General features: G+C 42.0%; 1 protein-coding gene across 2 annotated transcripts in view; it reads left to right on the plus strand.

Moving 5' to 3' along the window:
* UQCC1 (ubiquinol-cytochrome c reductase complex assembly factor 1) overlaps positions 1 to 21,338 on the plus strand; it is a 47,090-nt gene that overhangs the window by 2,930 nt on the left and 22,822 nt on the right. The window contains exons 2-6 of one of the 2 annotated variants that reach the window (XM_085079597.1): positions 1,359 to 1,463; positions 2,998 to 3,102; positions 7,964 to 8,071; positions 10,334 to 10,406; positions 16,082 to 16,139. In XM_085079597.1, coding sequence (XP_084935723.1) covers positions 1,359 to 1,463; positions 2,998 to 3,102; positions 7,964 to 8,071; positions 10,334 to 10,406; positions 16,082 to 16,139 — 449 coding nt within the window. The remainder of the gene's footprint in view (positions 1 to 1,358; positions 1,464 to 2,997; positions 3,103 to 7,963; positions 8,072 to 10,333; positions 10,407 to 16,081; positions 16,140 to 21,338) is intronic. The other variant, XM_085079598.1, reaches the window with a different exon arrangement.

The raw sequence follows: 21,338 nt of genomic DNA on the forward strand, positions 1-21,338 counted from the left end.
TTGCTACATTAGTAGTGGGAAGGTGTAGTAGCAGTGAACACCAAGCACATTTGTCATGGTAGAGCATCTCTCCCTTTGCAGCTTCTAAAATCCCAAATCAGTTCCCTTAAAGGATTCAAAGTGCAGCTCTGGGAGGAGTTGAGGCACAGCTGGCGAGGCCGATGGCCTCACCTGAGGGACAGCAGTGACTCTGCAGGTCACAGGAGCCGAACAGGAACTCAGGGTGGTTTTGTGTCTGTTCCTTCTCATCTGTGGGCAGATCTGCTGATCCCGTGGTTGTTCTTTCACTGGGCGCCACCAAGGGCAGTCTGACTGCACACCCCACAAGGCATTAATACAAATGGGTAATTTGTATTAATTAATATTACTGGTAATTCCCTGAAGTCTTCTTCTCTCAAAACTAATTCTCTCCTTATATGTTGGATGCTTCAGTCTCTTAATCATCTTCGTGGCCAACAAGAAATGAAGCTATATTTATTAGAAAAAGGCATATATATTCTAATAGTATATGCATGATTCCCAGTATTAATGTAGTGCATGTAAGAAGGAGACAAATACTGTACTAACTTGAATATTGCCGAAAGTGAAAGGTACAAGGAAAGTGCAGGCAAAGAAAGCCCCACCTCTATTTTGTGTTTGCTGGCATTTTCATGACATAAAATTGTCTTCACTGAAATTTATTGAGACAATATGTGCTTTTGGAATATTAAAATTCTTAGCTGTGCCTGAGTAAAGTAAGACAAAGATACATAAAAACTGTGAGTTGGATGAGGGCTTTTTAGAGCTCACTCAGTCAACTGAAGAATGCTTCTTAAGCATTTGAATTTATTGTATAGACGGAGAAGTTGTGGTGTGGTTTTGTGATGTAGACAGCCCGCCATTTCCTTCCACTCATCTGTTTCTGCCATCAGACTTGCGTTGGAGACTTGTACTGGAAGGCAAAATATTTTTATAATCAAAATTTATACTCCTGTCAAGCACAAGTTGGGAGTTGAATCTGAGGATTGTTAGAATCATGGAATATCCTGAGTTGGAAAGGACCCACAAAGATCATTGAGTCCAATACCCAGCCCTGCCCAGACACCATAACAATCCCACCCTGTGCCTGAGAGCATTGTCCAAACACTCCTGGAGCTCTAGCAGCCTCAGGCTGTGCCCATTGCCTGGGGAGCCTGGGCAGTGCCCAGCACCCTCTGGGGGAAGAACCTTTCCTGATCTCCAGCCTGACACCCCTCCCCCCCCAACACAGGTCCATGTTTTTGTCATATGAATGAATAAAATCTGTGGGAGCAGAATGACAGTTCAACTATTTCTGTGTATTTGGGTCCTTTTTTTCATTGCTCATCTCCTTGTTGCAGAGCTGCCAGACTGGAGTAACCCAATGGATAGCAGGATGCAGTGGATTGCTACAAACTGCCACAGTCCCAGGCCACTGTAGACGAATGCTCTGCAGTATTTTCCAGGTAGGATGTCAGAGCATGTTAGTGTGTAAAAAATGGAATGATCCTAAATTACCAAGAAAAAGTCATGGTATTTTAATGAAGAGGCTTCCAAAAGTAATGTCTTCACTGTGCACTGCTGAAATATCAAGGCAACTCTGGAGCTTTCTGCTGCTGCAAGAGTGAGCTCCCACTCTTCCGTTTCATGTCCAGGTTTTTCTTTTAAAAGATTCAAATGATCTGTCATGAGAAGATTAAATGCAGAAGTCCAAATGGACTTTTACAAACCAGCTATTACAAGCCAGTCACAATTGCATGTAGTTTCCCACATTTTATTTTGCAGAACACTTTATTTTATAGAGTATCCCCATTGTGCAGTGGCCTTGGACTTCCTAGTATTGATGGATTTCCTTGCACAGCAAATATAGTGTTGTTCCAGAGGAAGCTTTGCAGTTTGGCTTCCAGCTGTGTGACAGCCAGCATAGTGCTAGGGTGTGTCTGTCCAGAGTAAATCAACTAGAGCATCATGTAATAGCAATTAATGATAAAGGGGTGAAAAATGTGTAGAGAATGCCAGCTCTTGGAACAGAATGAGAGTGTGTTTCTTGAGTTTCCTTCCTGCATTCAATGAAGCAAAATGGGGTTAAGCCTCCTCTTCGTCCTCCTGTATATCACAACTTGTGTCACAGAGCTATGATGTACAGTCTTCAGTTTTCCCTGTAAGCTCTTTGGCTTGAGTATCTTTTCTTGGAGAATATCTTCCAGTCCTGGGAAAATTGCTAGTGATTTTGTCACTCAGCCCTACTGTTAAAGCACGGGGTCACACCAGTAGCATGTGACGTTGGGAGTAGAGGTGGAAATGAGCAGTTGTGAAGTTATTGATGAAGTTTGGCTTACTCGGAGCCGCCATTACATTCAATACACATCCGGCATATTTACTTTGTCTGAATTAATTGATAAATAAGGTACTACTAAGTTGGGTGTGCTGGGAGGCTGTGATGAGTGTTCTGTTCAGTCTGCAGCTTCTTTCCTGGGGAGCCCACTCACTCCTGCTTGAGAGTTTTCTTTGTGCAGTAGCTTTGTGATTGAAGTCATGTGCTCTGAAGTTGTAGGGGTTGTAGTGGTAGCTTTTACACTGCAATTTGTATTTTCTGGAGTCCTGGCCACAAACACAAAGACACAGGCTATAAAGTTGAAGATAAAAATAGCTGTTTGTCTGCTAAGTTGGGAAAAACAATTATTCTTTATTAGGAGACAAACCCCATAATTGCAAGTAGTGTGGGAAAGTCAAAGCAGACAGTCTGTGGCTTTTGAGTGCAGTGTTCTGCCAGTCCATTCCATCAGTACATTTATGGAACACTGGCAAATGTGTGGTGTGGAGCATTAAGCATGGACAGCCATTTTGTTTGTAACAGTTATGATAATAAATTAGTGCTTTTTGTGATACAGAGTTTTTCAAAATTAACTAGAAGTAACTGACTGGGAGCAAACTGTGGATGGTTGATGTAAAATTATGTCAGTGGTCTCTGAATTTTTTTTCTTTTATCATTTCTACTAGAGACACAAGGCTGGCCCCTTCCAACACTCTAAGTTCCGTGGTGGATTGATTCAAGCCAATGGAGCCATCACACAGCAAAGCAGGTCCTTTTACAGTACAACTAAGGTGAGAAGAGGGTATTTTTATTGTTGGGGGGCACATGTACTAGGAATTCTACGGAGACAGGAGGCAAAACACTTCTCCAAAGGAGAGGTAGGAGAGGATTCAACCTTTGTCTAAGCTGTTTTAGCATAATGTGAACAATGGGTCCTGCAATTTGAGAAGGAATTCTGCTCCTTTGTAGAAAATGAAAGGCTGGTGTAGGAAGGTGCAGTTACAGTTGGGTTATCAGGGTGAAGGTGCCATTGGCAAGGCTGAGGGCTTTCTTCCAATGAGGAAAGAAACTAAGTCAAGGTGTTGGGGGTAGGTGTTCCTTCCACACTTACTAGAAATGACAAGATGTTTCCTGATTCTTTAGTTTGGAAATAAAGTGTGATGACAGTTTTTCTATCTGCTAAACACTGAAAATTGTCATGCAGTCTACTAATAACAGCTAATTGTTGTGTAATAATTTATTTACTGTTCATCTGTTCTATTTTGTTAACCTGCGGTCTGTGTGTCTTGTACATTTATTGTCTTTTGTCTTGGAATAGAAGTTTTCTGATGCATGAATCAGCTCCATAAGATCAGTTTACCACTTAAACTAAAGGTGTTAGCATCTCTCAACTAATAAATATCCTGATCCTGCTTTTGTTAACCTAGTGTGAAGAAAATGGAAAAATGGAATGCATGCATGAGAAATGAGAGGACAGAAGGAAAAGAAAGTTAGGGACTGATGGGTAAGACTTCCGTGAAAATAATAATCCCAGTTTGCTATCCAGCTAATAGTGCATTTTACTGGTGTGGAGTTAGAGGTACATACTAAGAAGGATTTTAGGTTGGTTATTTTGACAAGAATAGGAAAAATGAGGAAAAATCAGAAGTGTGCAAGGAAAGAACCCCTGCCTGCTCTTTGCATTTAGTTCTTAGCTAGAGGTTTTCCTTCTTATTTTCAATTTTTCAGTGTTTTTGAGGTGGTGAGATAAGCAGTTTTTGTGGGTGGAGATTGAAGCATATACAAAGGGGTTGCACAATTTATCATGGCCACAGCTAAAGGTGTAATCCAGGCTCCCAAACATGGTGCATCCCCCTAACCCCTGTTCCTGCCTGCACTGCTCTCTGGTACTTGCACAGGCAGCACTTGCAGAGCAGATCTGGGAGAGCAGTGGATGACAGGACAGTAGATCAAACAAACCAGGAGTGCCCTGAAGATCTTCAAGGCAGGACTCAAGATTTACTTTTGGTGTATTGGAAAGGGCAAGGGGAGGGGTACAAGGGTTGAAAGATGGATTGGGAAACTTCCCGGTTAAAATAGCCATGGTGTAAGAAGCCAAGCAGGATTTATGACCAGAGGGGAAGCAGTTTACAACAGTGTAGGTTTGAGGTGGGTTTTTGGACTGCAACTTCATTCTTTTGAATAGAGAAGTACTTACTCATCTTTGAAATGTGAACTTGACTATGCGCTCCTGGTGGGAAAGTGGTCTGGAATTAATGGTGAGCTCCAGATGTTTCAATTTATGTTTGGTGTCAAAATCAAAATGATTGTTTGCTTTAAGCATTCAGGTATTGAGCAGGAAAGGCAGCGTGAGCTGGGCTTATGTCCCTTGCAGTGTCTTGATGAGCTTGTTTTGAGTGAGTTATAAAACATATTTCTGAAGTTTTCTCTCTCTCTGTGTTGTGGTTTAAGCCCAGCTGACAACGAAGCACTGCACACCTTCCCCCCTCCTCACCCCAGTGTTTCCTAGATCTGATTTTACAGATGCTTATAGGATTGTTTAATGCATTTGGCTGCAGTCCTGGCATTGTCAGGATGAGCTGCAGGCCTCTATCCATAGGTTGAACCAAGCACTCTCTGCTTAAATCCCCTCTCCATCTCCTGAGCTACTCAGGCTGACTTGCAGAAGAATGAAGCAAGAAACATGGCATTTCCTAGGAAAAAAAAACCTGCTTGCTGCTTAGCCATTGTTTTAGTGATGAGCTAACCGTTGAATAGAGACAATTTTGGTTTTTAACTTTCTCTGCATAATGAAAAACCTGTACTGAGGGAGACTTCATTATACACTTATAGATAGGAGGCATGTAGTGAAGTTCTGCCTGGGTTCACTAGAGTTTCTGTGTGATTTGAATTCCTGTGGAGGAGATGAATGTTGATTTAGTAAGTGTGGCAGTGGTTATAGGACACAAATGCTGCCTTGAGCAATTCCTATCATTGCCTGGCTGGAGGGGGTTATGGAGTTATGATGGAAGGTTCGGAGTCATTTGTAGTGTAGAGGAAAATATTGCATCTCATTATCTTGAAGAGAAGGTACTAAAAATTGGTTTAAATATCCACGTATGTGTCGGTGGCATCACTGGGTCCATCACATGTGGCAGAGGGTGGGATGTGTCTCTGCAGAGGTTGGTGAGAGGGGACATGGTGAGCAGGTTTAATGACCAGCGTTCAGAGGAGGAGCTGAGTATCACATGAGGTCCTGGGCAGTGTTACACTGTTTTACTGGGTGGTTGACAGATGAAAATGGTGCTGGGCATGTTTCTCCCCATTTATGTGAACACTGGGCATGGCAGGGTTCGAGGTACTGACAGCCATCCATGGGCAGTGCACAAGTGCAGAGTGTTTTATATCAAATGCTCAGGTTTGTGTGTGGATACAGACAGTGATGGATTATGTCTCACAGCTACAATTTTTGTCGTCTTTACAGTTAGTTTTTAATTAAGTATAGTAACTTGTGCAGGGTGTGGATCTGTACTTTAATTTTTATCTTAATATGTTTTTACTTATCACTGTCCTAGTGCTAGGAAGGCTATAGAGAATGATCAGAAATGGGAAAACTTTCAATGTGAGAATAGTCTATTTTAGGACCCTTCTAAACTACGGAGTATATGTATGATACTGGCCCATAAAAGTAATAAAAGATACTGAAAAGTGGAATAGGAAGTGGTTGTTTGCAGGTTCTTGTGGGAAAATTAGGAGCATCCAACGGTCAGCGAATAGTTTGGGTTGGAAGGGACCTTTAAAGGTCATCTAGTCCCAATGACAAGGTTGGATTTAAAAAAGGCACAAGGGATTTCATTTTTTTTTTTTTTTAAACTTAATTGAGCTGTGAAACTCAAATGTACCACAGCTTTGTGTTACAAAGGTTACTTAGTTTCAAACACTGGGCTACTGAAGGTGTATCCAGTTGGAGCTGCTTAAAAAATAAATGGATACATTTTCTAGTGCAGGAATGTCTGTCAAAAGCTGGACGAGTATACCCCAGGAGGCTGAGTGTGTGCATGGTGTATTTCTCTGCTTTTGTGTCATCCTGAAGCTCCTCGTCCTTGCTGCAGTTGGCATCCTGGTCTCATTGTTCTGGTGCTGCTAAATTGCTTCCCTGCTAAGAAGGTCCTTTTCTTAGTAGGTTCATGTATTTGGAGGAAGTATTTTGGGTAAAATGCCAGTGACTAAAAGCCTTTAACATTTCTTTGGCAGGGAACTTTCTCAGATGGCTCTCAGAAGTATTTCCTCAAGTATATGTAGGAGATTCATGTGCAATAGATGGGTTGAAAGTAATTTGTTGATAGGAAAAAGTCTATTCTGCATACTTAATTAATGGAAGTTATTTGCTGGAGTACCAGTGGTAATTACAGCTGCCAGGCTGCTGCCAGGGTGCTTTGAGGCAGAATGCCATGAAGTTTTCTTATCAGTTGTTCTGCTTTGGGATGGGGCATGGTAAATTTTCTCCTCAGAAGCTGATATGAGCTGTGTTTTGGATTTGGGCTGGACACAGTCCTGATAGATAACCCAGGCATGTTTTAGTTACTGAGCAGAGCTGACACAAGTCAAGGCCTTTCCTGCTCCCTACCCACTAATGGAGTAGCTGGGGATGCACAAGGAGTTGGGGGAACACAATCAGGACAGCTGATCTCAGCTGACCCCAGGGACATTCCAGCCCATCCAGCATCATTCTCACCTATAAAGCTTGGGAAGAAGGAGGAAGGGGGGGACATTGGAAGGGGGGGAGCCTGGCTGTCCTGGGGATGGCTGAGCACCTGCCTTCCCGGGGGAAGTGGGGAATGAATTCCTCCTTTTTTTTTTCTTTTGCTTGTGTCTGTGGCTTTTGTTTTACAAATTAAAATGCCCTTATTTCAACCCGTGAATTTTCTCAGCTTTGTCCTCCCAATTCTCCCCTGTCCCCAGTTGCCTGCTGGGCTTAAGCCACAGCATCAGCCCAGGGGTGTTTAGGGTGTTTAGTGAGCCTGGAAGAGAACATTTATGTTCATGTTTGCAGACACTACAAGTCATTGGTGACTAAATACTTAGCTGAGCTGGATTTTCTGCAAGTACCTCATAGATAACTTGTAAGGGGAGTAAGAGTCTGGGGAGCTCTTTGGTAAGAATGGTGGATTTGTGTATCTTCATTGGTTATAAAATTGAGCTCACTGGTTTATATAATATATAATTACTGTAGAATGTAATATGCCTGTGAGAGGAAGAGAGGGAATGTGAAAGGTTAGCTTTATTTACTCTGTTCCTGTGATTTTTTTTTTGCTCGTTTTACCTGTAAAAGACTTTTGGATAAAGACACACACCTAGAAAGAATATGGGACTCTAGGATAGGAGCTATATTTTGGAAAGCAGGTTTCTGTACAAACTGATTGAATGTGAGCATAAAGTGAGATGTTTTTATCACAATGGTTATGCAATGTTTGTATTCATAAACAGAGGAATGTCACATATGAAAACCAGTGGAATATTTTCAGAGGAGACCTAAACAGGTTTTTGTTTTGTTGGACAAAGAAAAAGCAAAAAAACCATAAAATTATCTGTTCAATTTGTAGCTTTGCTAACTAAAATGATGTGTCAGATTTAATTGCTGAGACTGAAATATGTGCTATTTTAATTTTACAGCATCTGTCTGCAAAAGATTCCTTGCAGCCATTTGAAGAAAAAGTGGGTGTTTTTACAAGGCTAATAGAAGCAATGGGGTTCACAGGACCACTCAAGTACAACAGATGGGTAAAGCAGTAATTTAATAATTCTTTTGGTTGTTTTATAGTTCTAAAAAGCAGACAAAATACACCCCACATTTTTTTTCTTATGATAGGAGCAGTACTTAATGGAAAAGTTTTAATGTAAATTCCTGTTTTCTGATGTAAGAAATTAATAATCCATATCTTGAACCTCCATTATCTATGTATTGTCATCATTGACATATACAACAATACTGTACTTGGTTTGTAGAGTATAAGTAATTCTTGAGTTTCTTCAGATATCTGATTTTTCACTTCATTTGTGCACCAAAGAGCACAGTAAGAGCCTTACCAGGAGGGTCTTTTGAGCAGTCAGTGGTAAGATATGGTTGCTGTTCAAGCCACTGCTCAGTGGTAGCTGACTAGGGCAGAGTCACAAATAGGTGCTTCTCTTTCTCCTTTTTGTTTTAAATGGCTCTTTCCTAATGGAGTTGTTAACAGCAGCTATGTACGAGACACTTTCAGTTCCTTGTGTGGAAGGAAAAAGATGAAATTCATAATTCCTTTTCTCAGAACTAGGAAAGGGTATAAAAGAATGAGAGGAAAAGGCATCTTCAAAGAAGGACTGAGCCCAATTGTGTTGGAATTAAAACCAGTTATTTGAATAAAAAGATTAAAAATAATAAAAAATTTAAGGTGTTTTGAATAGCTGCAAGGCAGAGTGCACCTCCTCCAAGACTGATCTGAAGCTGTTGCTGATTGCGTGCTTCTCCTCAGAAAGTGTAAAGCAAAGATAAATGACATGGAGCAGGCTTGGTATTTTGGTTAAAATCAGTTGCTTTAATCAGGTGATGCTAAACCTCATGAGAGTGTAGTTTCTCTCCCATGTGCTTGTGTACATATTGTTGTAATAAAGATTCTTGTTAGCTCTAAGTGTTGATTTCAGAGTTCTCCTTAATTGCTGCTCTTTACTGCCTGCTTTTGGCTGGGGAACCTGGGTTGGGAGAGAGTTATTTTGTGGTTAGAGCCCAAGAGACCCGAGTTCATTTTTGGCCTTGCCAGTGCTCTCCAGGAGATCTTTGAGAAATTTCTTAATATTTCTCTGCTTTTTGCCATTTTATTCTCCCTTCCCCCACACCTCTTCTACACCCTAAAACTTCCATGATTAAATTTCATCAGTTTCTCCTTTGTTACCTGCATTATTTAAGGGCTGGATTGTGGGGACTGTTCTTTACGATATGTTTTTAATGTCTAGTAATGCCTGCTCTAGGGCAGTGGCTCTCACCAGGCAGATCTCTGCTCACAGGCCAGGCAGTGTTTCCTTTAAAAGGGAAACCTTCAGAAGTCCTCTAAGCAATGTAAATCATTTTATGCCAAGAAGTTTAGATGTATGTTTGATTTTTGACAGAAGCCTGAGATTAGTGAATAAGAAAAATAATGGGCTCCTGTGTTTCCTCAGCAATCAGTTCCAACTTCTTTGTTTCACTTTTGCTTGGAGGAGACACAAATGATTTCTTTGGTGATTTGAACTGCCATTGAACAGGCAGGGTGCTCATCCCTGCAACATGGGGAGCACTGAGATAATCACTAGTATATGGCACTAGAAAAAAACAAAAAAACAAACCAAAGCAATCCAAACCCAATGGCACTTCTCTTTAAGATCTTTGCAATTAGTTATTGTGCTCTTTGAAGCTTCAGCACATGTGTCTGTGTTCTAGCTGATGCACTGGAAGTGTTCTGGGTGTAGTGGCAGGCCAGGAACAAAATGAGAAGTGCCAAAGCACCTGGGAATACCTTGTGTTGTTCATAATTTGGGATTCCTTTCTCCCTTGTGAAGCTTAGTCAAGTTGCACTTCTCTAGGGGAAAAAAAAAAGCTATTTTTAGGACATGTCTGGTATGTGACTTCTTTAATATTTACGTCTTAAATTATACAAAGCACCCTCAGTTACATACGTCGTTTAAAGTTATTGGAGGAAACCAGGACTTTTGAATTGGGATCTTTGGAGACTCTGTAAGGGAAGCCATTTAATTTATGTTTTCTGTAATTATATCAGGTATTATAACACACTAGATTTGGAAGGATATTCAGGAAGACATTTAATGGGTTTTTTTTCCCTTCAGGGAAGATTAATTATAGTCATGCCTTTATGGGCAGATACAATAGTTTAATATGCTCCTGAAAATCTCAAGTGGTGGTGATTTTCAAAAGAGGTGTTTTCAGAAAATGGCAGGGTATTTAACAAAACCAGCAGTGTTCACCAGCTCTGGTGACGATTGCTTCAAGAGTTGTCTCTTCTTTTTGTTTAGAAGATCAAGGTGGCAGCGCTGCGCATGTACACGTGCTGTGTGGAGAAAACTGACTATGAGGAGTTCTTTAACAGTAAGTAGTGGACTGATGGTATTTGGACTGCTGCCCTGGTAAGAGAACTTATGGTAGAATTATGTCGTTGGATATGTTTATGCTGATAAAAATGACAACAAAAAGACTTGTCAGAGCCTACCAGAGCTGGCAGCTGACTGTACTGCAGCATTGCCTTAAGCTGAGTGACAGGGGCTCAAGGGCAGACTCTGGGTGAGATTGTTACATTTTACCTGCTGCAGTGGAGAACAGGAATGGGGTGGGATGGTTAAAACTCAGAATATCCTGGACTTTGAAGGATGTTGCCATTACTAGGGGTGGATAAACTAAGAATTCAAGTATCTCTTCCCTTTTTACGGTGGTCAGAGGGTCTCTGTGTCCCTGTCCCTTCCCCGGTATAACTGGGATGCAGAGAAGGTAATCACCCCTATCTGTTGATGCACAACTTTTTTATGATACAAGGTCAGTTACAGCTCAGGGGTCACCTGTCTCTGTCTCCTGGCTGGGGCAGTTTGGCTACAACTTAAGAGACTTTCTACATTTTTTTTACTGACCCTGATAGCATTAAATCAGGACATATCTCTTGACTGGGTAGAGAGTATAATTAGAACAGAGATACAAGCCCCTCCTGTAAATATATAGGTATAATGCTGACTTGGATTGGTATGGCTTTTTTGATGTCGTACACTATTAGCTAAAAAATCCATTGCTCCTTTGAATAGTTTCAAATCTGGCTGGTGAAGGGGGAAGATGTACTTCTTAGCCTTATGTAAGCTACAAAAGTATTTTTTTCTTACATGAATTATTTCCCATGCCAGTGTGATTTAGCTGGTAGTAAACACATTACCTGGATCTGGCCTGTCACCTGGATTCCTGAGCTCCCAGATGCTTTCTTGTAGCACAGGCTGGGGCTGCTGCCTCATGTGAGATCAGCTGAAGGGACACCTTCATCCAGTGCAGAGCTTAGCGAGGGTGGTTTATTACATGGTGTTGCTACTGCAAGATTTTTGAGCGGTTTTCAGAAGGTTTTTCAAACCTGTGATGTGGTTTCAGCCGTTGCAGGAGTGAGAGGACTCTGTGAGCAGTAGGATTCATCACTAGTGATCACAACCTGAGAACCTCCTTTTCCCTGTGCACACCCTCTCCCAGCTGTGTGCCCTCCCAGGCTTGCTCAGATAGGGTCTCCTCTGTTTGTGGTATTTACCTCTCAGACAGGGCTTTGCTGTCTTTAACTGGTGTTTCACTATCCCTGTTTAATTGTACAAAGATATGTAAATGTTGCCCTAGCTTAAAATTTAAGGGAATTTCAAAACGTGTCTGTGAAAAAAATGCTGGCACAGATTTTTTGGCTCAGTACTGAGTAAAATAGCTTTAGTTGTGTTTTTGATATTGTCTTAATGTCTTAAAAAGAAAACATGTATTTTAAAGAGTAGGAGATGTTTGCATGGACTTTAAGTAGTTGCTCCCTAAGGAACAAGGCAGTTTTCTGGGATTGGTGGGTGCATGATGAATCTGTTGGTGGTGTAAGAACACCTGTGGTGCTGGGGTCAGTGCTTGTGGCTCCAAATAATTGTTTTTGTATCAAAACAACTAAAAGAAGTTTATTTTACTTCTGTCTACATAGAACTGCAGCTGTTTGGGGGATTAGCTCAAAAATTTAACAGGCTTGTGATCCATGTTAGAAAGTAGTTCCCCTAAAACACAGGCAATGTGGGATGGGCAGGAAGCTTTTTACATGATTTTGCTATGGAAAAGCTTTAAGCTGCGGTTCCATGGGCAGCTGAGTTGAAGTAATAGCCAAAGGGAAAAGTCTCACTTCTCCATCTTCCTGTGCCCCTCTTCTGGACTGAACAGTAATGTCCTTGATGAATGTTCAGGTCACTGAAAGAGAACTGCTTGGTTTACTGACATTTTGGTTTGCTGTATTGGTGAGCTAAAGTGGCACATGGAAGGGTCTGGTGGAGAGCAGCTGTGGCGCAAAGCAGCTGCCAAGGAGTGCATGATTGAGAGGTGAACATGCCCTGGAGCAAGAGACCCAACTTTCACTTGAGTTCACCATGTTTTCATCAAACTGTGTCAGCTGGGAGTTGTTTTGTTCCTTTTTCAACTACAGATGGACATTGGTTAAGCCCATTGCTCCCTCCTGAAGGAGCAGTCTGGGGGACTGGTGGGATGAAAAGCAAGTACCTGTGAACTCTGCCATGGTGCTGCAGCAGCAGAGCAGTGCCTGAGCCTGTGCTCTGTGGGTGCTGCACCATTCCCGATGCCGTGAGGGGCCCCAGGGCAGGGTGGTGCTGCCTGAGCCACAGCCATGTGTTGACCTGTGCTGGGTTTGTGCTCTGCTGCCCCCAGCACTTCTGGCACTAGCTGGAGGGTGTTGATATCCAAGTGAACTGCTCAGAGTCAGCTTTGCTCTCTGGAGAGCTTATTAGCTCCTTCCCAACCATGTGTGAGCACTGTTAACCTGCTGAGCTGACCTGGGAAACCTGCAGCCATTCATGTGTGAAACCATTCATGGGCTCGTTAAGCTGAGTGAGCAGACCTAGTTCTTCACAGAGCCCTCTTCAGTGTTTCTGGATATGTTTTTGTGGTGTGGTCGTGTTGTTGCATAAGGAACAACTCCACTATGACCTTATGGAGCTTGGATTGGTGTGTGGAGTTTGTAGGCTAGCTCTCTGACAAAGGTGACAGAGTGTAAAGAATGGATAGTGTGGTGGTGAGGACTAGGACAGTGATAGCATTTCATGTCTTATGGGCTGTCCTTCTACCTCGCTGTATTTCTGCTGATGCCCAGTGGAATTTCCAAGACTTTCTGTGGCACATTATGAGAGCCCTGTGAACAGCCTGTCTCTGTATATGCCTTAGAACAGCAGTTTGCAAAGTACAGACTGTGGATGTGCAAGTCATGAGGCCACTGTAGGATATAAAGAAGGATATAAAGAGACTCTTGAGTATGAAACTGCAGTTAATTTTATTATGCTTGCCATTCCTTTGTTTCTTCATGTTGGATCATTCATGGACAAGACTTTGGGAACTCTGCTTTAGAGCCCATATCCCAAATGTCTGTACTGTGCTGCTTATGTGGAAAGAGGAGCTATTTTAGGACTTCAGCTGTTTCTTGTTTAATGGAGAAGAGAGAAGCAGTACAGGGAATAGCAAAGTTGCTGGTGCCAGGCTTGGCACAGAGCTTGGGTAGTTCTAATGCAACAGAGGAGGCAGCCTGTGAGGAAGGAGCTTCATGCCTGACCTTGGATTTGAAAGGTCAAAAGAACTTTTAGGATCAGGCAGGTGATACTCAGAGCTGAACTGGAGTTCAGCTGATGAATATGGGCTGTAGGGTTACCTTGAATTCAACTTGAACTATTAATACTGTTAATTGTCTCCAGTCAGGCAGCTGCCGCAGAAGAGAGCTGGTCCTACCAAATCAGCCTTTTGAATGGTTCCTAGTGGGACTCAGAGCAGCTCAAAAAGGCTGCAGGTTACAGGACTCTTGACTTTGTGTCTCCTATACCCCACCAGGTGCCTTCCAGGCCTCTGCTGCTGCTGCCTGTCAGGGATACAGGGAGCACTGAGACAGTGCACCCTGTTCTTTGCAGGATGTGAGGCTATTATCCCATTGTGTCCTTCCTAAAAGTTGTGGTAGTGGCAAAGATGACCCATCATGAAAAAGTCCATGGTCAAGTTTTGCATCCCTTACTGGATGAATTTTAAGTGCAGAATATGACTGCAGGAAAGCACATGTCCTCATAATTCTGAGCATTCCTGTCTCTTATGGTACTAGACATGTCACCAGGATGTGTTCTGTGCACAGAACAGGTTTATTCCCCACTGATAATGTCACAGTAATTTCATAGGTAGCTTTATCATCAGACTTTTTTCTATATCTAGTTTTATTCTGAGAAGAATAATTTTGCTCATTATAGGATGGACCATTCTCCCCAGATAGTTTTCCAGAATAAGATGTTCCAACCCCCCAAATTTTAGAATTCCATTCTTTTTACAAAGCTGATAGTTGAGGGCAAGTTTGTGGCTTTAGAGGAGCCACCCCTCCTTTAAATTTACTATGCAGACAGTCCAAATATAGAAGTTAAAAATTATTTATAAAAATAGAGTTGCAACCCTTGGAAAGTTAGAGGAAAAAAATCTTGCCTCCTGGGTACTGAATAGGTCTTTAAAAACTTTCCATATTTCCAGGAGTAGAGGTGTGAGCTTTGCTTTCCACTGCAGAGTGATTTCTGTGGTGGGGGATTGATCCATGGGAACTCCTACTGGAGAAACCTCTGTCTGAACTGAGTGTTTGACTCTTGCCTGTGGAACCTTCCTTTACTGAGATGGTTTGGTTAATGCAGTCATTGTGTGCTCCTGCCCTAGTTAGAGATGCCTTGGCGTGGCTTTAGGTCAAAGTAGTCATTTCTAGGCACAGGAACTATTTCTAATAGGAGTGAGAGAGCCAAAAACTGAGAGAAGGGTAAGGGAGACTTTGTGTTTAATCTCCAAACATGGACTGTTAGTGTCTTTGTACTCTTAGAGGTAATGTATGGGCACTGGTGCTGAAGCTTGACACCTCCTAGCACTGATGGAGTCATCTCTCTGGGGAGGGAGGAATAGTGGTGATCTGTTTGCTTCTTCTGACCAGAGCTGGCATATAAAAAGAAAGAGGCTGTGAAAGTATTGCTTCATGATTCAGGGGAATCTCCTTGGTAATACTCGACAGCCAAGAAGTGTAGGAGCCAGGAAGGAATCTATTCAACACAGGAGAGATAAGATGGGGCACATCTGACTGGAGAGTCACTTTCTGAAGGCTCTCTGGCCTTCTTTCAGCTAGGTTTGAACAGCCCAGAAGACAACACCAAGTGCTGGGTAGGCCAAGGTGACTGTGTCAGGTCCTTCTTATTAGGTACTTCCCTTAAAAGCTTCTCCAGGAAACAGATGTAGCGGTGAGTGTCTGAGAGAAGGGTTTAAGATTGACAGGAACTGAAGGATTTGGCTTGCACAGAACCCACAGGTTCATTTTTTTCAAGCATGAGGAAGAGGACTATGGTTTCTGTGCCATGGTTTCATATCCTAACAGCCCATGGAAATCCATCATGTGAACACACATATGGACAAGCCATCTCGGGAAAAACAGTGGCTGTGGGAGTAGAGCTGAATCTGGAAATAAATTGTTTCTGTGGTTAGTCGATGGGTTTAATCCTAATTTAGCCTGGCTGGAACACTCAAAGTGCTGTGAGCTGTGCAGCCATGGAGTAAATCCAAACAGTGGAGAGAGAGCAGAGACCCAGGTAACAATTCTGTCCCTGGCAGGAGACAGCAGCACATGTGAAGGAAGAGTGTAAGAATGGAGCAAAGCATCTATTGATTCCGCCCTGATATTCACTACTGCCTGGGGATTCCCGGCTAGAAGACATGTCTTTCTCTAGTTTAGAATTTTTTCCCCCTTGTAAATGTTATCCCTGAGCTTTAAACACCTGAAATCTTTCAGAATTCACAGCATCCTGTGGCTGCATGTTCTAGAGTTTAAGCCCAAGTGTGACAGTAAATTATGTTTGCTTCCACTATATATGGACTGTTATTACTGAAAATAAATTACTAAGGTGCATTTAGATTTTGGTGGGGGGAATTTCTGTTAAGCACAAAATTAAAAGGTTTTAATATTTTGTTTTGGTCTTGTGTTTTTTTCCTCCCCATCCATCAAGGGTGCCAAATGCCTGATACTTTGAATTCATGGTTTCTAGTAGCCCAGCTTCATGTCTGGTAAGTGAAAAACAAAATAGTAATATAATTATTTTCAGGAGATGGAGTTATATACACCTTAATGTGAAAAAAAGTAAAGCCTTATATCCGTGGTTGATAATAGAGGTTATATTCATTTTACTGATGACTGAATTTCAGCAGTTTTCTACTGAAGAACAAAAAGTCCCATAGAGAAGCTGTCATCTCTTACATCTTAAAATTCCTCGCTAGTGAAATTATCTTTGCCATGAGTTTTCTAAAAGCCTTGCTTAGGCTATGTGGAAAAATCTTACTTGGGTGTTTCAGGAAAAGTTTAAATTTATGTAAAAGTCATTTAAATTGGGAGAATTTGTGGTGATGGGAAGCATTTAACAAATTATAGCACTGGCATTTATTCTTGCACCTCTGAAAGGTACATGCAGGGTAGTGAATGCCAGCTTGGCTGCATGTAAAAACATTTAACACCTTAAACGTGAAGTTTTTTTCCTTTTTCATTTGTGAAATTAGTAGCCAAAAAAATCAGGTTTTCATCTAGCATTACATACTTGTAAAGGTCAGAGGATGCACAAGGGAGTACAGTAATTTTTTTTAAGCAAACTGAAGTCCATAGACTTGGATTCAGCTGTCCAAAGGCTGAAAGGAAGTTTGTACTGAAATAGCTGCACTTAAGGCCCCTTATTTTCTTGCCTCCTCCTTTTCCCCTTCCCTCCTTTTAATTTCCTGACTTGTCAATATAGTGAAAGATGGGGCAGCTTGTTACACTAAAGAGTGAATAAATTAGCAGAACCATTGAAATGATAAGCAGTTAATGAAATCAGTGGAATCAAGTAAGGAAGACCCTTGATATTTGCAGTTTATTTATTTCCTACTGTTCCCTGTGGGAAAAAGGCTTTAAAAATGAATTGATGAGCTAATAATTCATATAGGTGTTTTGAAAACTAGTGCAATAAATGTTAAAAGCCAGACTGTTTTTGTAAGTATCTGAGAAAACCAAAGAGAGCTAAGATGTATCTGCAGAGAGCACAATTTTTCACATTATCTTGATTTCTCATTGACAGGAAAATATATCCTGTGATTAATACACAGCTTGAAATTCAAGATTAATTATAAAAATAAACAAGGGAACTATGACAGAGATGAAACTGGTATAGGATAGGCACAAATTTCTAAGATCAAAGCTACATTGGCTTCTTTTGAAGGTAGTTAAGGGTCGCTGCACTTCGAGCTGGTGATGTTATGGAGAGATTTGCTGAGAAGAGTGGAAATACTCTCATATTCTGTGTAAGATATGGTGGACAGGTTGGCAGCAATATCCTGCACAAGCAGGAAAGAACCAAATCCCTCTGCTTTGTGTGACAGCAGTGAAAATGTTGAGTGTGGAAGTTAGCGCTAGAGGTTAAATGTTTTCAGGGTTTATGAGCCTGGCTCCTCCATGTTCCTGGCAGCTTCACCTGAGGAGCACTGTCATTCTGGACCACAAATGAGAGATCCAGTTTGATATTCCAGGACACACAGAAGCCTGTGACAGGCCTTTTCACTACCTGAGTCATTGGGAAATGCTGCAGGCTTTGCTTATGAGGACTTCAGTGATCACTATCCTGCCATGACATACATTGCCTTCCCAGGCAGGTTCCTTGCTGTCTTCTCTGGAATTCTCTTTCTTTAGGCAATTTGACCTCAGTCAAGTGGGAGCAGAAGTGCTTCTGCTAGCTCTGGCAGGGTCAAGGACATCCTACCCCTATCTGAAAGCTCCAGTTCTCTTTCCTGCTGGACCACTGGTCTCGGGGGCTAGAAATCTTCCTGATCTGGTGGCCAAAGACCTGCCAGGACATTCTGATCACCATCTGCTCCTGTTCCCCCTAACACAGCAGTCTGCATCACTTTCTGATGTACTTCTTACCTATTACTCAGCAGTTTAGTTTCACCTTACTTAGAGTGTCTCTGGAATCAAAGATGAGAATTTTTTCTAGTTTGGTAAACTTTGTTTCCTTTTCTTAGTGTTGTTATTGCCCAGCATGTTCTAGTCAACTGTTCTGTGCTTTTCGCATCCCAGCTTTCATAGACTTAAGGTACATGTCAGGGTATACTTTCTTGTGTTGCACATTCTGGTGGGCTCTCTTTGAATCTCTGGCTCTTATTTCTTCTTGTCAGTGAATAGAATATTCCTACTGACCCCAGTCAGAAAGGGAGGGATTCAGGCTCACATGTTTAGCCTCTTCTTTTGGAAACTTCTTTCAAGATAGTGTTCCTTTAGAAACACTCCAGTACCTTCCAGTGCAGTACTAAAATCATGCTTTAAAAAATCAACCCATCAATCTTATTAAGAAAACCAACCTATGATTATTTTTTCCTGAATGTCATGTTTTTGTAGGCCTTTTCTGTTACTTCACACCTTTGATGTTAGGAGGACTCTTGGTTTATCTTTAGAAGTCCAGACCTTTAGAAAAGCTCTGTATTTTCTCTACTGGGTTTGCATTTTCCCAGGCAGTGGCATCTGAATGAATTACTGGCTGAGTCCAAAGCTGTTACCAAACTGCCAAAGAAACTACTTGGGTGACTACTAAGAAATGTCTTGGTTCAGTATTTATCTTGTAGATACTTAGAATTCCCTTCATATTTTCACCAGACCAAGTATGGTGGCATGTCTGAACTATTTAGGATCAAGTAGAGTGGTGCTACAATTCCAGTTCTGTAAGACTCAGAGACGTGTTGCAAAAGTTCATCTAAGCATTGTTTTTTTCAAGGAGATCTGCACTTGAAAAGGTTTTGATCAGCCTGAGGAAGTCCAGAGGAGAATGAGAACCACCAAATATGTAGAAAACAGTTCCTGCAGGAAAAGATTTCTTTGATTTTGTAGAGAAGCCTGAGGACACAGTACCGTTTTTAAATGTTCTGCTTCAGAAGAAAGGGAATTAACTCTCCGTTTTGTGTCTTAATTGCATCAGAATAGTCTTGCTTGAGAGAGATTTTAAGAGTAAGTTTATTTGGAATGTCTTGGGCATTTAGTTGATCTTGCCTGAGCATGAGGGAAGGGGCTACAACAGCCTAAGCAAAGGCCCCAGGGGAGAGGAGGCTGCACAGCCAGGCTGGGTTCTGTCTGCTGGATAGAGCAGTGGTGGGCAGCTGGCCAGTGTGGGGCCCAGGAGAGCATGCAAACCTAGTTGGGACCCGTTGAGATTTGCTGGTAATCTGAAGTGTAATGTCACAAAAGAGCTGGTGGAAAAGTTAATTCAGGAGGTTCCTGCTGTCCCCCCAAGCTGGTAGCTGTTCACAAGTGGGTTAAATAGATAAAGCCTTCCAAAAATGCTGTTGATACTTGTGTTGTTAAGCCAGAGTAATTTCTCTGAACAGCTCTAACATAGCTCCAGAAATAGATGCTCTGGAGAAACTGAGGAAGCAGGAATGAGTGTACAGGGGACAGCAGAAAGCTCCAAATGGGCTTTGCCCTTGATGGCTCATCACATCTTGATGCATGGCACAGGACACCTCACAGCAGTGATCAGGGGGTGTCAACCACCAGTTCTGCTGTTTAGGCCAGTTTGGCATTCTGGGAACACTGACAGAAACAATTGTAGCTGGGGCTGTTGTGAGAAACTGCAACATCTCAGCTGAGATGGGTTGAGTTATAGATGCTCCTGATCCTTTTCAGCTATCCTTTCATATACTTTTCTTCTAACGTAATCTCTTTGCGTAACTTAAATACAGCAAAAATTATTCAACCCAACCAGGGTGAGGTAGACAGCTTTCTAAAGATAGTTTGGAGTAATTTTCCTTTCAGGCTTTGATGAAGATGAGTCAGTATTTGACTAAACTACAGAACAGATTGTGCAGTGAAACGATGAAATGTTTCATGCCATGGTGATCTAGTTAGGAGGTTTATAGGCTTTAAAGAGTGTGTGTCGCCTCAGACAGCAGGTGTAGTAACAAACTACCAAACTTCCAAATAAGCTGCAAAATTCCATGATCTCACTCGTGGTGCTGCAGAACAGCTCTGTGACAGCACTGTGCATCCAAACACAGAGCAGCCTTTTAGGCTTCATGAGTAGCAGGGTTTCCTCTGCACAACAGTCCAGTCCTGCTCATCAGTGACAAGTTGTTGTCTGTTGGTCTCTGCACTGCTCTCTCCTCCTTCTTCTCCACCACGGAAGGCACACTGGATAGGTAACAATATTTATGCTCAGGGGGAGCTTTTCTTCCACAAGTTTTTCACCCCAAGTTTGCCTATTTAGCAAGAGAAGTATAAAAAGGGGTTTTTTTTAGCCCAAAGTTTGTCTTTTAAACTTAATCTCTTTCTCTCTGACTTGTTACGAGCGGGTAAAAGTTTTGAATTCAGTTACTCACTTTTTGTACAGTTCAGTTATGTAAATGCACAAGAGGAGCAAAGGTTTTGAAACTGCTAGAAGTGCAAGAAAAGTTTTAGGCTCTTTGTGCATTTGTTTTGTGGAAGGGCTTGTACTGGACAGCTGTTCTCTGGTAGCTGTTCTCTGACCACTGCTTGAGCAGAAAGCTTTGTCAACCATCTGTTAGGAAGTGAAGATTTGGTTTGATACCATCTTAGTTGCATTTGTTTACTGGGACAGTGGTTCTAACAAGCAGTAAAAATACAGGACTGCTGCAGTTGTTGCTGTCTTCAGTTTTTGTCTCTGTGAATGTTGCTGGCAGTAAGTTTTGCTTCTTTTGCAGGCTAAAAAATATTTTCCTTTACTAATCCATACACAAGATAGAGCCAATCATAAAGATGGACATCGGTCCTTTTAGAGGTCATCTCAACACACTTCAGGTGTTTATGTTTTTCCTTGCTGAGCTGGCATTCACAGGTCACCAGATACTTTTAATGCCTGTAGAGCTTACATTCACTAAAGAAATTAACCTATTAAAAATAAATAATCATATTTGCCTTTTAGCTGTTGTGGCACGTTCACCAGGGTTAGTGTGCACCAGCTCCACAGTGGCCTCCAGCAGCTCTGCTGTCTTGGTTTTACAGGAGCTGAGAGCAGTTCCCCACCCTGTAGCATGTCTGTGAAAAGCAGTAGTTTCTCTCAGCTTTGGTGTCTGAGCATCACCTTGTCTACAGTCACTCAGTCAGTCCTGGCCAGGCACTTCTGCCCCTCAGCACAGGAGCAGAGTTGCTGAATGAGGTAGAGAAGATGGGACAGGTGATGGGACTGGTCCCAGCCTGTTGAGTAATCAGCCTCACAGGCTTCAGTTCATGCTCTTTAC

This window comes from Lichenostomus cassidix, chromosome 20 (assembly GCF_008360975.1).
Source record: "Lichenostomus cassidix isolate B80296 chromosome 20, HeHo_3.0, whole genome shotgun sequence".
NCBI classification, from domain to species: domain Eukaryota; kingdom Metazoa; phylum Chordata; class Aves; order Passeriformes; family Meliphagidae; genus Lichenostomus; species Lichenostomus cassidix.